The following is a 19,463-nucleotide window of genomic DNA, read 5'->3' on the forward strand; positions in this document are numbered from 1 at the left end:
AAAAAAAAAAAAAAAAAAAAAAAAAAGAAGAAACAGGTAAAGGTGGAATTAGTGTTAATACATTATTTACCCCAATATATCTCTTTCAAGTGCAATCAATATTAAAGGTACAGAGATATCTTACATTCTCTTTTTTGCACGAAGTCCTCCAAATCAGGCGTGTATCAGGCTCAGCGCAGACTTCAACTCAGACGAGCCGCCTGGGTCAGCGCAGGTGCCCCCCACGGGCAGTAAGGGCCTGGGAGCCTCCGCCGGGCCCACCGAGCGCCCACTGCAGAACTCGGCAGGCTGCAGCTGCCCACTGACTGGCCATCTCATTCTGTTTTGCTTTTTGATTCATGGATTTTTATTTATATAACAGGTTATTATCAACTACGTCAGTATTCCTTGACGTCTAAGCTACTATTTACTACTCCCAGTGAGTTCTGCACGGTTAATGAACTAGAATTCAAGTACACTGACCGAGAAGTTTCTGTTGGTGTCCCGGGGCCAGCACGGGCGCACCTGCGGGAACACCATGCAAGGCATCTTCAGAGGGAAGGCGCCCAAGCTGGTGGCACCTTCTTGTTCAGCAAGTGCCTTTCAGCACCTCCCCAGACGCAGGGTCATTCGGGTGTTCAGCTCTGTCCATGACGCGAGGCACAGCAGCCTGAAACCCTGTCTGGTTTTTATTGGCTCGGGATCAAAACTACTGACCTACCTAATTCGGGCCTCGACTGTCCCCGTCAGCATCTAGAATCACTACATGTGAGTGGCCGGCTGATTCACGGAGGGCGGAGCCTCCCCCCCGCAGCACGGAGGAAGGACCCCCGCACGATGCTCCAGGCTGGAGGGACGCGGAGCTGCGTGTCCTGCATCCTACCGATCCTCGTCTGCCGCTCCATCGACCATGGGAGAGCCAGGTGAAGGCTTCCACGTGCGACCATGGATTTGTCTATTGCTCCTTTTAGCTCCCGCGTGGCACACCTCACCCCACAGAGCCTGAAGCTTTGTCTTCAGGTGTGTTCTCCCTGGTACATCATCCTGACGTACTGGCCCTTTTATTATGGTGCCCCTGTCTCAAGTAAACCTCACCGTGGAGGGTACTGTCTGATTTCAACGTCGCCACCGCACCTACTCTATGTTTACGTTTGCAGGGCAGACGTTTCCCCCAGACTTTGGCTTTCAGTCTCTTTGTGTCCTTGTCCTTGTAACAGGTGTGCCTTGTAGACGGGACAGAGGTGGATCTTGCTTTTTTATTCAGTGTGACAGTCTCTGCCTTTTGATTGGGGGGCTTAATCCCTTTACGCAGCGAGTGTAATGATCACTACGGCTTCACTTAGGTCTGCATTCCTGCCCACGCATCTGGCTTTCAGAAACTCCGCCACTCCGCCCTCCCCGGCTCCTTCCGCGCTAAGCGAACGCTGCTCTAGTCGTCCGCTTGAATTCCTCACTGACTCTGCAGCTCTATCTCCTCCAGCTGCATTTTAGTGACGGCTCTAAAGGCTGCAACGTGCATTTTTAACGTACCACAACCTACCTAAATGTTGATTTCTAATTGTGTCAGGAAAAATATAGGACCCTTGCTACGGCTGACCCGGAGCAATGGGGGTCGGTTAGGGGTTTCAACTGCCCACACAGCCGAGAACCCGTGTACAGCTGTACAGTCGGCCGTCCGCACTCGTGATTCCATGTTCGTAGATTCAACCTACCACAGAGTGCGTGGGACACACTTGCTGAAGAGAATCTGTGGATAAGTGGCCCCGTGAAGTTCAAACCCAAGTCGTTCAAGGGTCAGTGGTATCTCCACTTAAGCCCCACCCCCCGGTGCGCGAGCCGCGACAAAGCGGAGCCTCGTTTTACTGAGATCTGCCTGTACCTGAACGTTTTCACCGAATTCGGGAAGTTTTCGGCCATTACTGCTTCAGATGTTTTTCTGTCCTTTCCTCCTTCAGGGATTCCAGTTCACACACGTCACACATCCTGGACCCCTCGTTACTGTGCCACAGGCCGCTGAGATTCTGTTTACTTCTCTTCAATCTTTTCTCTGTTTTTTGCTTGTGTGATGTCCACTGATCCATATTTAATTTCACCGATTCCTTCTACTGTTGTGGGTTCTCAGCTAATTCACCTGTGAAACGTGCCAGGTGGGCCAGCGAATCCCTAAGACCCTGTGTAAGGCACCACGGTTGCCTGGGGGGTCCTGATGGAAACGGGGATTCAGGGAAGGGAGAACGCGGCTCACGCGGGAACCCACTGCCCAAGGAGGCCACACAATGGACCACGGAAGAAGCGGGCTTTGGCGGGGTGGGATGCAGCGGGGCTGCCGGGAAGGCCCCAGCAGGAGGACGGACAGTGCGTGCGGGGCAGTTACTCGGCCTGGAGGCCGCCGGCGTGTAAGGAGGGGGATACGGCCGGGGCAGGCGGGTGTGCCTGGCAACGAGAGAAAGGACGGGGTCGGATGAGGAAGCGCAGCGGCTCCCAAGGGGGTGGCTGCGGCCGCGTTTCAGGAAAAGGCCACCGGGAGGAATGCGGGTCGGGGGCCTTCTCAGGATTATCTAGGGTAGGGCAGGGTGTTAGCACGGAAAAGACAGAGATGTGAAAGCTACTTGGGAGGAAAACATAGCAGGCATCGGGGAAAGTGTTCATTAAACAATGACTGAAGGAGCGGCTCTGGTCAGGGACATCCGAGACAGATCTCACTCATTGCTGGAAGGGTTCACAGCGTAAGTGCAACTTAAACACTTCTCAAGAAATGTGGCGATCCAAATAAAAACTATAAAAAGGCTCTTATCACTTGCCCTAGTAATTCCATTTCTAAAATTTATTCCCAGGAAATCACTGAAATCCGTTATGATTCCCACAGAAGGCTGTTCATCGCCAGCGCTGAGCTGCTCAGACGAGGAGGCCGCGAGCCCCGCGTGGTTTGATGCCATGTCAGCCCGGGCACGAGCCCGAAACTCCGCCCCTCGCGGTGGCCAGGCCTCGCTGCAGCCCACCGGTACCTCCTGCTTCCCTCTCCCCTGCCTGGTCACTGGAGCTCCTAACACTTCCGACGTGGTGCTGTCCAACTCAAATAGATTTTCGCTCAAACAAACTCTTAAAATGTTTAATATGCCTCGGTTTACCTTTTAACACCAGTTATTTACAATAAATTACAGAACATCTGTTTGAACAATGGAATATAACACAGATGTTACAAACAAAAATGTGTATGATGAAACCTTTATCCCTTCACTTCTGAGGGTTTGCACAGTTTTAGGGCCTAGAGGATGGTGATCAGAACAAAGCCACTGCTTCACAGGTCTGAAACCTGAAGGGAGAGATGGTTACTGAACAAAATACACAACTACACACATAGAAACAAATTCTGATAAAAGCCACGGAGGGAACTTCCACTGTAATGAAAGAACAAAAACAGGGGGTTCCAGTTTAGACCAGGGATCAGAAAAGGCTTTTCTGAATCCATGACACTAAGACAAGCCTCCAAAGAGGAGAGGGCATCACCCAGGCAAGGGGGGGCTGGAGTTGGGAAGCCTGAGAAGAGGCCACACAGCCGGCGGGGCCAGGGTGCCGACCGCGGGAAAGGGCGGGACCTGAGGCTAAGAACTCGTCCCCAGCACAGTGGGAAGGTTTCCGGAGGGAAAGGACAGGATCCTTCCTTTCCAGAGTGACCGCTCGGAGGGTTCTCTGCAGGGAACAGATGGGGACAGGAGCCTGTGGTCCCCGGCCTGGCGGGAGAGCTGAGTGAGAAGGTGAGCAGGGAGAGAGTCAACGCGTATATTTCTGCAACAGAAGAACTGGGATCATATCGTACGTGCTGTTTTGTGATCAGCCTGTTTCTACCTGTCACCCCGGGCTCATCGCTCCTTGATAACTTCCCTTAATTTCCTTTAACTGGAAATAAAATGCGGCCACTTTCATACCAAAATGTTCAGAGTGGTCATATCTGGGCTGATATAATTGCAGGCAATTTTTATTTTCTCTTTATACTTTTCTGTGTTTTCCAAAAGTGCACAATGAACGCACGCTACTTTAATAACCTGGGGAAGCCTGGGGGAAGGTACGACACAAAGGTATGATTTGCTTGTGTCTTGTGAAAGTAACTCTAAATCCTATTTAGAAAGGTATAGTTTATCTTTTGGCAGGGCTGAAATTAATTTGAAAATCAAAAAAAAAGAAAAAAAAAGAGGGGGAAAAGGCAAAGGCTGCTACACCCACAGTCATTGTTAAGACAGTTTCCTGTTACAGGACTGACATTCCTCAACTCAAGTGTTTCTTTTTTCCTCCTGCTCTTATTAATATTTCAGGGCAGTGACAACCCTGAACACTAGTCCCCTTTCCAGAGGAAGAGGAGGAAACATACGAGTCACCTGAATCCCTGCATCTCTCTCATAAGCAAAACCCCGGCCTTAGAGTGAGACCACCCGAGGCCACCTGTCACCAGGATGAAGGGATGGCAGCCTCGCATCGGCGCCCCTCAGGGTCACCCCCTGGCCCTTTCCTGATAACGGACAGCGAGGCAGAGCTGTGCGTCTGTCTGTTCCAGTGCCTGAGACTTGAGGGACAGTTTAGTGGACCAGCGGCCGGAATCCTCTCTGCAAAGCTTGCGTTTCCCACCATCACTGCTCCTGCCGAATGAGGGGCACAGCCCCATGTCCACGCGGGGCCTCCAGGGCATAGGGGGGGTGCACTCTTCGGTCCAGCCCCGAGAGGGGTGGCCAACCATGGGCCTACGAGTTAGAAACGATGGACCCCGGGACCCTCCTGCAGGTCCAGTGGTTAAGACTGCGCGCTTCCAGTGCAGGGAACAGGGGTTCGATCCCTGGTCGGGGAAGTTCCACATACCATGCAGTGCAGCCAAAAAGAAAAAAAGAAGAAACAACGGAGCCTGGAGGTCTGACCAGGGTCGGCTCAAACCCGGAGGCAAGAACAAGGGTTCCTGCAGGAGGAGAGCTGATCAGACGGGGACGAGGGGAGATGGCATCACCGCCGACACAGTGTGACACGTCCACAGAGCCCCGGCGTGAGCTTGTCCGGGGGAAGGGGGGCTGGGCAAGCGCGGCCGGGGGGAGGAGGGGGGCGAGAGGAGGGGCCAAGCCGCTGAGGAGGAAGCCCCTCCGCGGGCACCGCTGGCCTCCCTCCGCTCAAGCACGTGTGACAGGGACGTGCGACCACGCTTGCCGCGGCGGGGGGAGCCCGAGTCACTGGGGTCGCAAGTGGAACCCTCTCTGACCGCTGCCACGCGGTCTCAGAACAGGGCGGGGACACACGGGCGCAGCCACCACCAGGCCTGTCCTTCCACTCTGACAGCAGCGTGCCCAGCGCCGCGGCCTCTGCAAGAGGACCTGGGCCAAGGGGCGCCCTGTGTGACGGGCGGAGAAACGCGATCCTTCGGCCCTCTGTCGCTTGAGGATGCCAAGAAGTCTCTCCCTTTTCCTACTGACCAAATCACCCCAGCCTACCTGGTGCTGTGCTCGGGTCCCTGACCACTGGCTTGCTTCCTCAGGCCGAGTTGGGCACAATAAATCGATTTGTTTGTTTACATTTCTTCCTACCTGCATTTAGTTAAAGATTTTAACCACTTAAACACATACAATAAAGTGAGGAAAACTGGATTAAGTCAGGATTAGGAAAAGTATACCAACAGAGAAATTCGGGGCCAGGGGAACATAGCCGCGCCAGGCCACAGCCCTGGACTCAGCACCACCCACGGCAGAGCAAGGAGGGAGGCCGGGGAGGGTCAGGACACAGGTCATCCACAGGGAAAAAGCACGAACCAGTCCCAGGACTCCCGTCTGAAAGAAATTCCTCACCTACGTCCCCCTCTGGGGACACACCGTGATGGAACGTCCAGCTGCTCTAAGGGCCCAGGAGCCATGGGCATCCTTGCTCTCCCAAGGCCCCCACACAGACTCTCGGCAGCCCCAAGGGCTGCAGGCCCGTCCGGAGGGCGCCCTACCTGCGCTAACGCGCCACGATGCGGCAGGACAGTGCAAATCAGTGCTTCCGAGACGCTGCAATGTCACACACACTAACCTTGCTGCAAAACTGAATTAGCCGTTTTTAAAACTGTCTCAGGAAGAAAAAGAGAGAACACCTGGTAATATGGCCGTCTGGAACTATAAAGATTTAAAGTGAAACTAAATTTTATAAGAAAGATAAAGTCAAAGCTAAATTTAAATCATCACTTGTGCTAATAAGAGACTACCCAATGAAACAAAACGGATGCTCATAATCAAAAACATCTTTCCAATTCCTTAAATCTATATTTAAAGAACAGCTCCTTGCTTAAGAAATATTAACCTATTGGCCTCTTTGTTTTCCCTATAGAAATTTTCATAAGTCTTTAGTGATTTATGTGCAAAAGATTTATGAACATTACATCGTTTGACATAGACATTATACCATTATGCAGTGAACAGTCTTTTACTTTTTTCCAGGAACTGAATCAGAGTCCCAATAAAATGTGGGAAAAAATGTGTGTGCACATGCAATAGATAAAACACTGCATATAAAAGTGTGTTACCACCAACAAGGACCTATAAGACCTTGGGAAAACTGGGAGTTTATTGCCATTCTTAATATAGGGTTAAAATGGCATTTAAACTCAAAATATAAGAAAACAAAACTGAACCTAAATTAAAAGGCAATACAACAGGAGACAAGGGGAAAAGCTGCACCAACAGGAATTCTCTGTACCTGTTACACGGGAATTCTAATCTCCTGCTTTATCCAAGACTCACAACTCTAGAGGTACTGCTGAGCTTTCTCTCACATTATTTGGGTTCACATAATGACTTTCCAACCAGAATTCTCTGAAAGCAAATGTACCCTCTAACCAGGCCAGAAAAAGTCTGAGTTGGAGGGTCAGAGCGCAGGCAGAGTTGTTTTAAGTCATAAAGTAACACTGTACACCCAACCGATGGACTGTTTCAGGAGCATTAAAAGGGTAAAGAGTCTTTTCTACTAGCAATTAACATAAATTACATGTTGATGGGAACTTATGGGTGTCCCGATCCTTAATTTTACCATATTTGTGTTTTACTATAAACGGCACCAGCTTCATGATTTTTTGCACTGTAATTATCACGAATGGATTTTACCACAATGAGATCCCGCCTGTATTCTGGATCATTTGCCTCATTTGTTTGGTTTTATCATGACCGCAAGAACAGCGGCTCTGATTACCTCTTTTGTTTGCCAGGGATTCACACCAGGTTTTCAGCTTCGTTACTGGGCTGAGTATCTGCAGTCTCACCCACTGTTCCCCTGGGACAGCGCCCTCCTACCTTCAAAAGCCTCAGGTTCTGTGGGTCAGGGCACAGCTTCATAGTTGCACAGAGAGACAGGCCATGGCTGTGTTGCCAGCTCACACTGCTAACCCTCTGCGCCCACTATTCACAGCCTGGGCTTCAAGAAAGCAGCTAGTCGCCCAGGTCAATCCCAGCACATCCCGGAGGGTCAAGGAAGCCCCACAAACAGCACCACTAGTTCCCCAAACAGATCACCTGAGAAACGTAAGTTCTCCGGTAAGAAACTGTAAGAGGGCTGAGGTAGCTTTTGGAAATAAAAGAGGGCGTTGTTTCTCTCTCCTCCCAGTTCCCGTGACTGTGAGGCCAGGAGTACGTAGTTAGGCTGTTTCTAAGAAACTAGAGGTGCCCAAGCCATCCTGATGTGCTCTGCGCATGAAATCCTACTCAGTTTGCAAGGCGGCAGATGTGCCTGGTCTATTTCCACGTTCATGCGGCTCTGACTTTCACACGACAGGTGGTGATACAGCGCTTGCTTTCAGAAGCCATTTCATAAGACAGTTACATGTCACGGACACGTTTTTACCTGGGTGGACATGAGCTCCATTTTACACGGTCCTGCCCCTCGGTTCGGACTTTATTCAGCTACATGAACAGCACAAGATCGTAAACGCACGGCCCCGTGTGTGTTTCTGGGTAACGGATGTCTCCTCCATTAACTGGCCTTTATTCTTAAGCAGTGAGAAGTCAGACTGTGTTGTCACCACCTGGATGATCTCTCAAGCTTTTTATTTTCTAGTCTTTCTCATTCCCTTAATATAGTTACGTCTCCTCTAATAGCATAGATGCTACCTTTTAAAACAGGAGAAAACAGAGGCAAAGAGCCGACTCATGTTAACCAACCTTCCCCTTAGCTGAGTTAGAAAATGCACAAACCAAACACCAGTTCAAAGAAGCCAGTCTCTTCCCCATGACAGCTCAGAATAAGCCAAATAAACCCCAAGGAGAGGGCTACGTGGGAAAGCCTTCCCATCCTCACAGGGACAGGACAGAAAGTGCATGTGACACAACTTCAGGAGAGTTGAGAAATCTCTGGATCTTGCCTGAAAAGGAAAGCAGCTAACAAGATGGTTTTGGAGAGAAGGTGGAAAACAGTGCAATGGGACGCAGAAAGGGCCTCGGGTTTGTAGCCTAGAAACCCCTCTCCAGGGACCTCTGCTGGTCTCCTCTGCACCCCAGATGGGCAGCCTCCCGGGAGCGTCCACCCACCTGGTCACAGCCCGCGTCCACCAGTTCCTGCAGCATTTGTCGGTTTACTTCTGCGGCGGCCGAAGGGCCCGATTCATTAGCAAAGGGCAGCAAGGAGTATCTGATTTCTCTCAGGGCTTTCTGGTAAGGCCCGAACTTCGGGGCTGTCCTCGTCTGCTGCTGCTGCTGCCTGGCCGCGTCCTTGCCCCCCAGGGCCTTGGCATCCAGGGCGGCATCAGTGCCCGGCCCCGCAGGCGGCCCCGGGGCGGGGGTCTTGGGTGGCTGCTTCAGCCCCTCGCGGATCTCCTGCAGCCGCTGCCGGCTGTTCCCAGAGTAGGTCGTGGCGGGAAAAGTCTTCGGCCGCATGGTTAGTCCAGTTTCCTTTGACCATAAATACAATCTTCTTAAAGTGTCTATTAGTTAAAACGAAAACGAAACCGTCAACAGTATCAGTTAGTTGTAAACACACTTTCACAACAAGGTTGTTTTGAAAATGTTCTTTCCTTCCATTTTTGTAGTTCCTGCAGAGAACCGACCATTTTCCAGAGGCTTCATTTTGAAGATCATCTCTACCTGAAAAGGAAAACGAGAGGTGCTCAGAAATGGACAATGATCCTGAAAATATTCCACTTGGAAAGCTAAAGAAAGAACACACCACCTCTCAGAAAAGATAAAGACACGGTTCAACTCTGCTTAGAGCCCGTGACAGGCAGGGCCACCCCAGGCATCTCCTGTAACATGGAACCTGCAATGACATTCCGCTCCGGAAGCCAACACTTTCTTATAAGTACTCAATCTGGGGCAAGAACAACAGTAGTAACAACCGACAGCTCAGTTAAAGTTCTCCTGTGTAACATGACCTCACTTGGAAATCCACAGCTCGAGGGGTCAGCGGCTGGTCCACACCACGTCCCGCATCCCCACAGCTTGACTAACCAGCCTCTCCACTCACCTCAACCGGGGGTCCTTCCACCTCTTGGGAACTCTTTCTTATAAAACCCTCCCAAACCTCCTGAAAGAAACCACAGCCTGTCACGCTGAAGGTTCACACAATGTGTTATGAGACTTTGAGGGTCACGACTCCTCTGGTTTTTTTATAAAGTGGTCAACTTCTTACCGGCATTTTGACCTAAATACTAAAATAAGAGTGTCTCGGGGCTTCCCTGGTGGCACAGTGATTAAGAATCCACCTGCTAGTGCAGGGAACACGGGTTTGAGCCCTGGTCTGGGAAGATCCCACATGCCGCGGAGCAGCTAAGCCCGTGCGCCACAACTACTGAGCCCGCACGCCTAGAGCCCGTGCTCCGCAACAAGAGAAGCCCCCGCAATGAGAAGCCCGCGCACCGCAACGAAGAGCAGCCCCCACTCACCGCAGCTAGAGAAAGCCCGCGCGCAGCAACAAAGACCCAACACAGCCAAAAATAAATAAATAAATAATAAAAATAAAATGAGAATGTGTCGCTTGTGGAAACTGACACTTGCATGGAGGGGTCTGGTAACAGCATGTGGGTGGTCACGCAGTGACCACAGTAACAAGGGCTGTGTAGATGCAAGTCGTCTGCATGCGGCACTCACCCCTCAGCAGGGAAGCAGCCTCTCTGTACAGAACTCGCTGTCATGAGGGCACTTCCCACAATGCTTATACCTGCTGCCGGCTAACTCACTGAGCGCTGCCATGCTGGCAGTCAGAAGGCGAGCCCAGCCCTGACGCTGCCTGGCAGCACCTGGCCCAGGGGCTCAGGGCTGCGTAGCCTGGGACAGGTGAGGTCACCTCCCTCCCCTCCGCCCAACAGGGGGCAGCAGCGGGTGAGCACAGAGTGAGGCTCAGCGTCCCGTGGTCACTGCCGCTCTGTCCTGAGCTGTCCTGCCCTGGAGGCAGCCCACGTGGCCGTGACCACAGAACCCAGTGAGCAGACAGTGAAGGACAATCACTTTGAGTTTTAATGAACAAAGGAAAACTGATCCCTTCTTGGAGCATCCTTTAAAAGGCGAGGGGCACAGGGGTCTGGACTTCTTTCAGTGAGGAACTATGCTTCACAGCCTTTTTCACCCCTTTTTTCCCGCTGGGGTGGGGAGATAGCTAATGTTTATCCAGTATTTACTAAGCGCCAGGCTCTGTTCTAAGCATTTCATGTGAATTAGCTTACATAGATCTATTACATTACCATACACAACAGTAAACCTGAAAACATGACATAAAATTACTATTCCTTTCTTAGAGATGGGAAGATGGAAGGTCTCAAAAGGTTTTACCTGTCCCCTTTTCTCACTGTAACTATAAGAAGATTCTATTTAGAAAGTAAGAAGCAGGCTACATAAAATTTTCAACATGAAATTCGTATTTTTTTTTTTTTTTTTTTTTTTTTTTTGCTGTACGCAGGCCTCTCACTGTTGTGGCCTCTCCCGTTGCGGAGCACAGGCTCCCGACGCGCAGGCTCAGCGGCCATGGCTCACGGGCCCAGCCGCTCCGCGGCATGCGGGATCTTCCTGGACTGGGGCACGAACCCGTGTCCCCTGCATCGGCAGGCGGACTGTCAATCACTGCGCCACCAGGGAAGCCCTGAAATTCGTATTTTTAAACACAACATCTAATACGTTAAAGTCGCTGAAATGCCCTGAGTACGCGATAGTGACCCACTGGCTGAGACACAGCTGAGGCTCCCGGGCCGTGGACCCGAGCCCAGAGCCCTGCTGCACTGGTGTCATATGGGGCACACTGCACCTACACTCATTCTCAGTGACCTCGTGGTCTAAGCATCTGTTCTGAAACACCTAACTGTCTAAAACCACAAGTTCACATTCCAACAAACATGAACAGATTCTCAAGGAGCTGCTGAGCACGTCTGAGAACAGACGGGAGCTGTACCTTTTCCTACGATCTTCACACAAACCACTCTGTTTCCAATCTGTAGTTCTCTTCCCTTCCGTTGAAAATGGAAGTACAGAAGTCATAAATCATACTGTCCTCGCAATAAATACCCGATGTGAAGGAGGGGCCTGACAACACGCAGGGAGGGTCCTTCCGGAACCCCTCCCCAACCCATCCCCCCTGCAAACGGTCACAGGGCAGAGAGAGGAGCGGGTGAGGGAGGCAGATAAACTGCTCCAAAGAAAGAGACGCCCAAGAGGAGAGAAAGAATCATCTGACAAATGGGAGAATAAAGGAGAAAGGCAGAAGCAGCTCCGGAGTGGAGAGAACTAAAGCTCTGTGCAGGGAAGCCTGGAATTCCAGCCCAGGGAACAGCATATGCAAAGGAGAAGAGGAATGCGCCGTCCACAGGTTCCTCCAGCAGCTTGAGGGCCGCGGAGAGGCCTTTCCTCGAGTCTGGAGGGATGATGCTTGGGAGGCGCCCAGGGGCTTGATGGGGAGGACCTTCCAGATCACGGCCACGTCTGGACTCCACGGGGAGCCACCGTCTGCAGCCGAGCTAAGAAGTGACACAGCCAAGCGCCCTTTAGAGAGTTGAGTCAGGAAGCCAACTGGACAGAGGGCTGGGAGGGACAAAGCTGGGACAGTCCAGGTGGACGACAGGGGCCTAGGTGAGAAGCACGACACCCCCGGTGGACAGGGACAGATAGGCGGGGGAGCGGCAGTCCTCAGAGCAACAGCAGGCTGTGATGGGCCTCAGGCTGCTGCCAGGCGACACAGGCAGGACAGGCAAAGCGGCTCTCCACTCGGCCCCTGGAGATGGTCCACGGAGAAGGAAAAAGAGCCGTAAGAAGGTCAAAGCCAGGACACAGGGCCGGCCTCCCTGCCTGGCCACGGAAGCAGAGAGAAGGGTGTGGGGCCGCGAGGAGGATTCTGAGTAAATTCCCTGGGAGTTACTCTAAAAGGGAGAAGCACTAAAAGCTGTGACCCACAGCAGAGGGTCTTCCCGCCCACCCAACCACGGAGACCCTGCGGGCCACCCACAGCCCCCCAGAGCACTGTCAAGTGTGCCCGCCTTCCTCCTGAATCACCTGAACTGTAAGCACCACGAGGGCTGGGGCTCCCCCAGCCGCTGCCCGGAAGCGTCTGAGTCTGTCCCCGCGATCCTGGACTGGGGGTAAAACCTGCCCCACGGCGCTCTCGGGAGAACACGCAGCACGGACTGTGGATGGGGACGGCCCTCGAAAAACACAGTGCCCTTTCTCTGAGGTTTCAGATACAGTGTTCCTGACATTTACACAAAACTCCTATAAAAAGTCGCACGACTGCGGTGTATTACTCGGCCAGAAAAAGGAATGAAGTTCTCGCACCTGCTACGACGTGGATGAACCCTGAGGACATTACCCTGCGTGACATGAGCCAGACACCGAAGGATGAACAGTGTGTGATCCACTCCTACGGGGCAAATCCAGAGAGACACGGAAGACTGGAGTCACCAGGGGCTGGTGGAGGGGTACAGAGTTTGTGTCTGGGACGATGAAAAAGCGTGTAATATGGACTGTGGTGCTGACTGCAGTGACAGTGTCCATGTATTTAGTGCCTCTGAACTGCACACTTAGGAATGGTTGCAATGATGAGCATTATGCACAGTCATCTAACTGTTCACATCCAGCTAGTGTTTGATCGCGCTCCCTCACTAAACACAGCTACACAAGGAAAGGCCGGACCTCAGAACTGGGTGCTGGCAGTGGACAAACTCTCCTCGCAGGAGGTCTGAACCTCCTGCCCCTCCGCACTCCACCCGGACACTGAAACACACAACGGGGAGGGGCTTCCCAGAGCCATGCGCCTGCAAATACTGGGGGTTTAAGTGCCCATGTGTCCCACAAACATTCCAATTATAAAGCCAAGCAGCGCGGGAGAGACTAGACATTTCTGTGTCGACATCTGTGTTTCTACCCAAGCTAAGAAATACCAGGTGGAGGTACCCCCAAACAGAATCTGGATCAGACGTCCTGGTTTCTTTTCTTTTTTCCCCCTCAACATTTCATTATGAAAATTTTCAAACATACTGGAAAGCTGGAAGAGTTATTCAGTGATACCTCCTAAAGCCGCGCCTGTGTGCAGGGGCGGGCGGGACCCACGCGGGACCCACCCCCTTCTCATCGCCTTCCCACCTCGGTCTCCTGGGCATACCTGGCTCCCTAGGTGAGGACGTAGGACACCTACAGGCAAACTGGTCCTGCCTGAATAATGTGGTAAGGAGGAAACTCTCCTTCAGTTACACAGAGAATGAAAGTATTTTCTCAGCTTGTGACCTTGTATTTTTAGACGTTAGTTTGACGACAGTTGACTTCATGGTGAAATTATGAACTTCTGAGAGCATTTTTCATGAGAATACTCATCAGTCAAATTAAGACTGCAGCTGGGGGCTTCCCTGGTGGCGCAGTGGTTGAGAGTCCGCCTGCCGATGCAGGGGACGCGGGTTCGTGCCCCAATTCGGGAAGATCCCACATGCCGCGGAGCGGCTGGGCCCATGAGCCATGGCCGCTGGGCCTGCGTGTCCGGAGCCTGTGCTCCGCAACGGGAGAGGCCACAACAGTGAGAGGCCCGCGTACCGCAAAAAAAAAAAAAAAAAAAAAAGACTGCAGCTGGAAATGAGCTACTCTGACACTCTACTGTATCATTTTTTTTTTATTTTTTATTTTTTATAAATTTATTTATTTATTTTTGGCTGTGTTGGGTCTTTGTTGTTGTGCACAAGCTTTCTTTAGTTGTGGTGAGTGGGGGCTACTCTTCGTTGCGGTGCACGGGCTTCTCATTGTCGTGGCTTCTCGTTGTGGAGCACAGGCTCTAGGCGCGCAGGCTTCAGTAGTTGTGGCACGTGGGCTCAGTCTTTGTGGCTTGCGGGCTCTAGAGCTCAGGCTCAGTAGTTGTAGCGCACGGGCTTAGTAGCTCCGCGGCATGTGGGATCTTCCCAGGACAGGGCTCGAACCCATGTCGCCTGCATTGGCAGGCAGACTCTCAACCACTGCGCCACCAGGGAAGCCCTACTGTATCATTTTAATAAGCTCTCTCATCAAGAATTTTACAAATACAACCCTAAAGCCTCATGGATGGGTCTTTAAAAAATCGGGGTAGTGGAATTCCCTGGTGCTCCAGTGGTTAGAACTCTGTGCTTTCACTACTGGGGCCCAGGTTCGATCCCTGGTTGGGGAACTAAGATCCCATAGGCCACGGTGCAGCCAAAAAAAAAAAAAAAAGAAAAGAAAAAAAAAAAACAGGAGTAGCAAGCAAAGTAATCTAATTTTAGAAATTTCTTAGGTATCATCAATTGATTTAAATATACTTTAAAAGAAACTACAGGGCTTCCCTGGTGGAGCAGTGGTTAAGAATCCACTTGCCAATGCAGGGGACACGGGTTCGAGCCCTGGTCCAGGAAGATACCACATGCCGCGGAGCCACAACTACTGAGCCTACGCTCTAGAGACCACGAGCCACAACTATTGAAGCCCGCACGCCTAGAGCCGGTGCTCTGCAACAAGAGAAGCCACCGCAGTGAGAAGCTCACGCACCGCAACGAAGGGTAGCCCCCGCTCACCACAACTAGAGAAAAGCCCGTGCACAGCAACCAAGACCCAAAGCAGCCAATAAATAAATAAATAAAATAGTAAAATAAACTACAAGACACTGGAATTTTAAAACTGCAATACTCTCGGTGTGCAAAGAAAGCCCCTGTATTATCTCCTAACAATGAAGTGTTATTCTCTCATGCCTCTTAAAAAAAAACAACAACAACAAAAACTGCAATACAACTCACAAGACAAAAACAACTCATTTTCAAATCTGGAGCTGTGACAACTACTAAATCCTATTCCTAGTATAGGTGGCTCCTGTAAAAACTTAATATGAGAGCAATATTTTAATCATCCCTTAATTTGGCCCTACCAAACCCAGTTCTAGTTCTTAAACCAATCCTGGAAAATGCTATCAGATGTTGAAGAATTTTTATTCTAATTTCTCCCAGTACTTCACAACCCACACTGGCTGCCAAACACACACTCAGCCCCGACCAACGAAGGAACCAACCAAACCCACGGACCGCAGGACCCGCACTAAGGACACATACTGGCATTTTTTACACAGTATTTCTTGGACCTAAAATTCCAGTTATTATTTAAATCATATCCTTACTATAACTAACTAGCAAAGCTGAAATAAACCAGGCAGCCGGGCCAGGCCTGCAGCCAGATGCTGAATGTCAGAACCAAACACCACTGTGCTGCAGGACCTCTCCAGGGCTGCCCCAGCCAGGAAACCCTCACAGGAGATACCCCTCACCAGGAGGGTCCCTGAGGACGTCTCTCCAACCAAGAGCGCAGTCACAAGGTTTCAGTGGGTACAGAGGTCTCCACTCGTGCCAAAGGCTGTACCGGACATTGTATGGATTCACTCAGGTAAAACTGGGCCTCACCTCCAAATAAGTTTACGATCCAGGGAAAACAAGCTACCACATGCCCTGTTTGCTTTGTACATGATATCTGTATGATATATATATATATGTGTGTGTGTATATAGATATACACATACATACACTTAAAGGCACACATTATGAATAACAGCATAAAGAAATGGAGCCAGAGAAGTCTGTACTCAAGATGACCACGTGGAACGACCAGGCTGTAGATAAATCTGTCACCTGTTCTCTGTAGCAATCATAACAGCAAGCAACCCAACAGGATGGGTCCCCTTATATTCCATTCCATACCCCGGCAGGGGCTTTCACTCTTTGAGGAGCCTCACCTCCTCTGAAACCCTCTCCCCTTCAAGTTTCGGAAACTCCGCGGCCAGGGATTGGACCACCCATGCCACTGGAGAGTCACTGCTGTGGACAGAGGTGATACATGACCATCCAAGGAATCCCAGTGCACAGGCCTATTTGGAGAAAACCTCCCAGAGAAAGGGTCGCTTCACCAAAGTTGGAAAGGCACAAGGGCTATGATTTGATGGAGGAAGCGTGAAGCTATTCTTGGAGTCCGGAACTTCCTGTGAAAAGGCTCAAACATAGAAAAGATGAACAGGCAGATAATGTCGGGGAGCAAGGCAGGTGCATCTGGGTACCTTTAATGAAAACACAGGAGTGACACTCCTGAGACAGGATGGAGTTAATTAATTAGTAAGGAACGAGCTGGTCCCTAGCACTTCTGCTCAAGACCACGGCCTGGAGACAGGGAGGTCAGTACTCCAAAGAGAAGCCCACTCCATTCAAAAGCCAGCTTACATCCTCGAAAAGATTCTCACCGCGCTAACGAATTTAGAGACTACAGGATCTGCTCTATGCCACAGTATAGGAACAGGTAACAGTAAACACAAACCACTGCTACACAATATGAGAGTTTTCCCTTGTCCTCCAGAAAATTTCCTATGAATGTCAAATATCGGCATATGAACAAAAAGTATTTAATTAACTTAAACAACCACTTGTCACTGTTAGGTTGACGTGGTCGAGTGGCAAGCGAAATAAAGCTTTTGTAGAGTGAACGGCAAACATTAAACAACGTCCAGTTTCCAGCCTAATTTTAGCACCGTAACTACTATCCTTACTTCCAGCATTACCTTGTTCTAATCATACTTTCAAAATGAAACTGTAAATCAAACAGCATTAGGCTCAAAAGTACTAACACTAACACTTAGTGACATGAGTGGCCAAACAGGGCTACCTCCAGGCTCTGGGAGCTGTCACAGGTGCTCTCTGTAATAAAGCCCACTCCCCGCCCCACACAGAGCGTCAGCCACCAGCACACAGTGGGGATGGTGACCCCTGGACTCGGGACGCCCAGTTCTGTCCATAGGGATTACTGAGCAATAGGCTTTTTTTAAAAAAAGGAAGGAGATTCAGGGAATTTTTCATGCTGGAAGTCGGAAATGTTCTAGAAATGTTCAAGCCCAAGCTCTTCATTCTGTTGATCAGAATATTTTGCTCCTTTTTAGAGCAGATTTACAGTCAAAACAAAGTAAATGCAGTGAATTTATCTTCTGTATTTCTTCAAACCTTTTATTTTTTTAAAGTCAGTAAGGAACATTATTTAGAAGTTTCACATTATGATAACCATGAAATAAAACATAAAAGCAGCTTTTCAAAACCTGTGTTAGTCTGGTTCAGAACACCCCCCCAAAGTTCCCCCAAATGTTTCCTGGGTCATTACGGCGAATTTGTCAGCTTCAACACCCCTCCTCACGTCCAACCCACACATGCAGTGGGATTTAGGAGCCCGGGGTTGGCTACTTACAGCACATCATTTAAAATAACAAGGCATCTTATTGTGAAAACATTCCCCTCCCACCAAAGGAAAGTCCCTCCCCCAACCCTGCGATTTGCTAAAGAAAGAAAGAAATATGTACAGCTCCCATTTACACCTAAGTCAAAACGATTTCAAATTAGATGAAGAGACTAGAAGAATCTTTTCCGGTTCAAAAATTCCGAGATTTTCATAATTCACCTTAATAATTTTTTATGACAGCTTCTGCCCAGATTATCATTTTAAATTGCTTGACATTTTGAGATTCATTAAATGTTCAGCAATTTTAATTTCAAAGGAATGCTGGCATATTCTTTAAACAGTGCTATATATACCTGGATAATGAGACCAAATTTTATGACAGGCTGAATAACACAGTGTCTTGTTAATTATAATTTAAAACAGACTTTCTTAAACAGTCTGTGCATTCTTATTTTGAAGATTTTTCTGTTACTCTCTTATTAATACATTTGCTAAAGAAAAAACTTTTAAAAGATACAAAGTAGCTTAGTCTCCTGATTGAGCGCTCAAAAATAGTGATCCATCACGCTGGGATTTTAGTTAAGATTCAACTAAAACTATGAATCAAGCTCTCTTGAGCACAATTTCCCTAATAATGGGCCAGGAGTTACTTTCTCCATTACTAAGGGAAGGCCTGTCAACCCCTAGGTTAAAATTCAAACTGAACACCTGTGCGAACATCACACATTTTGTGACTTTCCATTCAAGTTTCTTAGTAAAATGGGGGCAAACTTTCCCCTACAATTGCACGTATTTGCTGAACACTTTGGGAAGAGAGCTGTCTGGCCACTGCATTTCTACCTGCCAAGCGCTGGGTCTCACACAGTCCCGGGCTGGTGAGTTCTGAAGTCTGGACTCCTGTCCAGGGAGACCCCCTCCCCTGCCCCCCACGTACGTGTAATCGGTCCACACGACGAAACCCGCACACAGCGCGCACCGTCCGGGTCCCACCGAGGGCTGCGGGCGGGGCACGTGTGTCTCCCCGGCCCCACCTGCCTCCGCCGGGTCGCCAGGCGCCGCGAACTGGGTCGGAACCCGCGTCCGGAGCCCGGCGGGCGCCGAGCTCAGGGGAGCGCCGCGGGAGGCCGGACTCCGGACGGGGGTCGGGGTGGGGGGGGGAGGGGGGTGGGGGAAGGTGGGGGGGAGGGGGAGGGTGGGGGAGGGGAAGACCCGGGGGCGCGGCCCGGGGGGAGGGGCGGCCCGCGAGGGGGAGGGCGGCGCGGCCTCCGTCCGGGGACGACCTGCCCGCGAGGGGCCGAGGGCTGAGGTGGCCCGACGGCGCGGACCCCCCTCCGTCCGAGCGCGCGGCCCCGCCCGCCGCCGCGTCCCGAGTCCCGATCCGGGCCCCGCCGCCCCGCTCACCTCGCGCCGTCTACGCCGTCCGCGGCCGCCTGGCCCGCGGCTCCGGGGCCTCGCGGGGGACGCCGAGCCCTGGGGCGGCCGGCGGGCGGGGACGCGGGGCGCCGGGCGGACGGGCGGGCGGGCGGCCCCATCTTCCGGCGCTCGCGCCGCGGCCCAGCGCGCAGCCCGAGCGGGACATTCGCTACATTGTTGGCATTCCTGGGGCGTCACGTGACCGCCGCGTCAGCGCCGCCCCCGCCCGGGCCCGCCGGCCGCCCAGGGGGCGCGGGGCCCGGCCGCCGTCCGGCCGCCCGTCCGTGCGGGGCCCGCGGCCTCAGCCGCCGTCCCCCCCGCGGCGCTGCCGTCCCGCGTCCTCCCGCGCGGACGGCCTCCGGACTGTCTGCCAGGGGACAGCCCGGGGTCCCCGCGCGCCGATGGCCCGGCCATCGCTGA

General features: G+C 51.4%; 1 protein-coding gene across 2 annotated transcripts in view; it reads right to left on the bottom strand.

The window, feature by feature from the left end:
• The window catches only part of LATS2 (large tumor suppressor kinase 2), a 49,496-nt gene extending 30,367 nt beyond the window's left edge, over positions 1–19,129 (bottom strand). The window contains exons 1-2 of one of the 2 annotated variants that reach the window (XM_081214530.1): positions 19,032–19,129; positions 8,502–9,053 (exon numbers count right to left, since the gene is read on the bottom strand). In XM_081214530.1, the coding sequence (XP_081070656.1) occupies positions 8,502–8,846 (345 nt within the window). In that variant the 5' untranslated portion in view covers positions 8,847–9,053; positions 19,032–19,129. Of the gene's footprint in view, positions 1–8,501; positions 9,054–18,564; positions 18,787–19,031 lie in introns of those variants that run through there. The other variant, XM_081214531.1, reaches the window with a different exon arrangement.
• Positions 19,130–19,463: the final 334 nt, after the last annotated feature.

Source organism: Mesoplodon bidens (assembly GCF_964165515.1).
Source record: "Mesoplodon bidens genome assembly, chromosome: 17".
NCBI classification, from domain to species: domain Eukaryota; kingdom Metazoa; phylum Chordata; class Mammalia; order Artiodactyla; family Ziphiidae; genus Mesoplodon; species Mesoplodon bidens.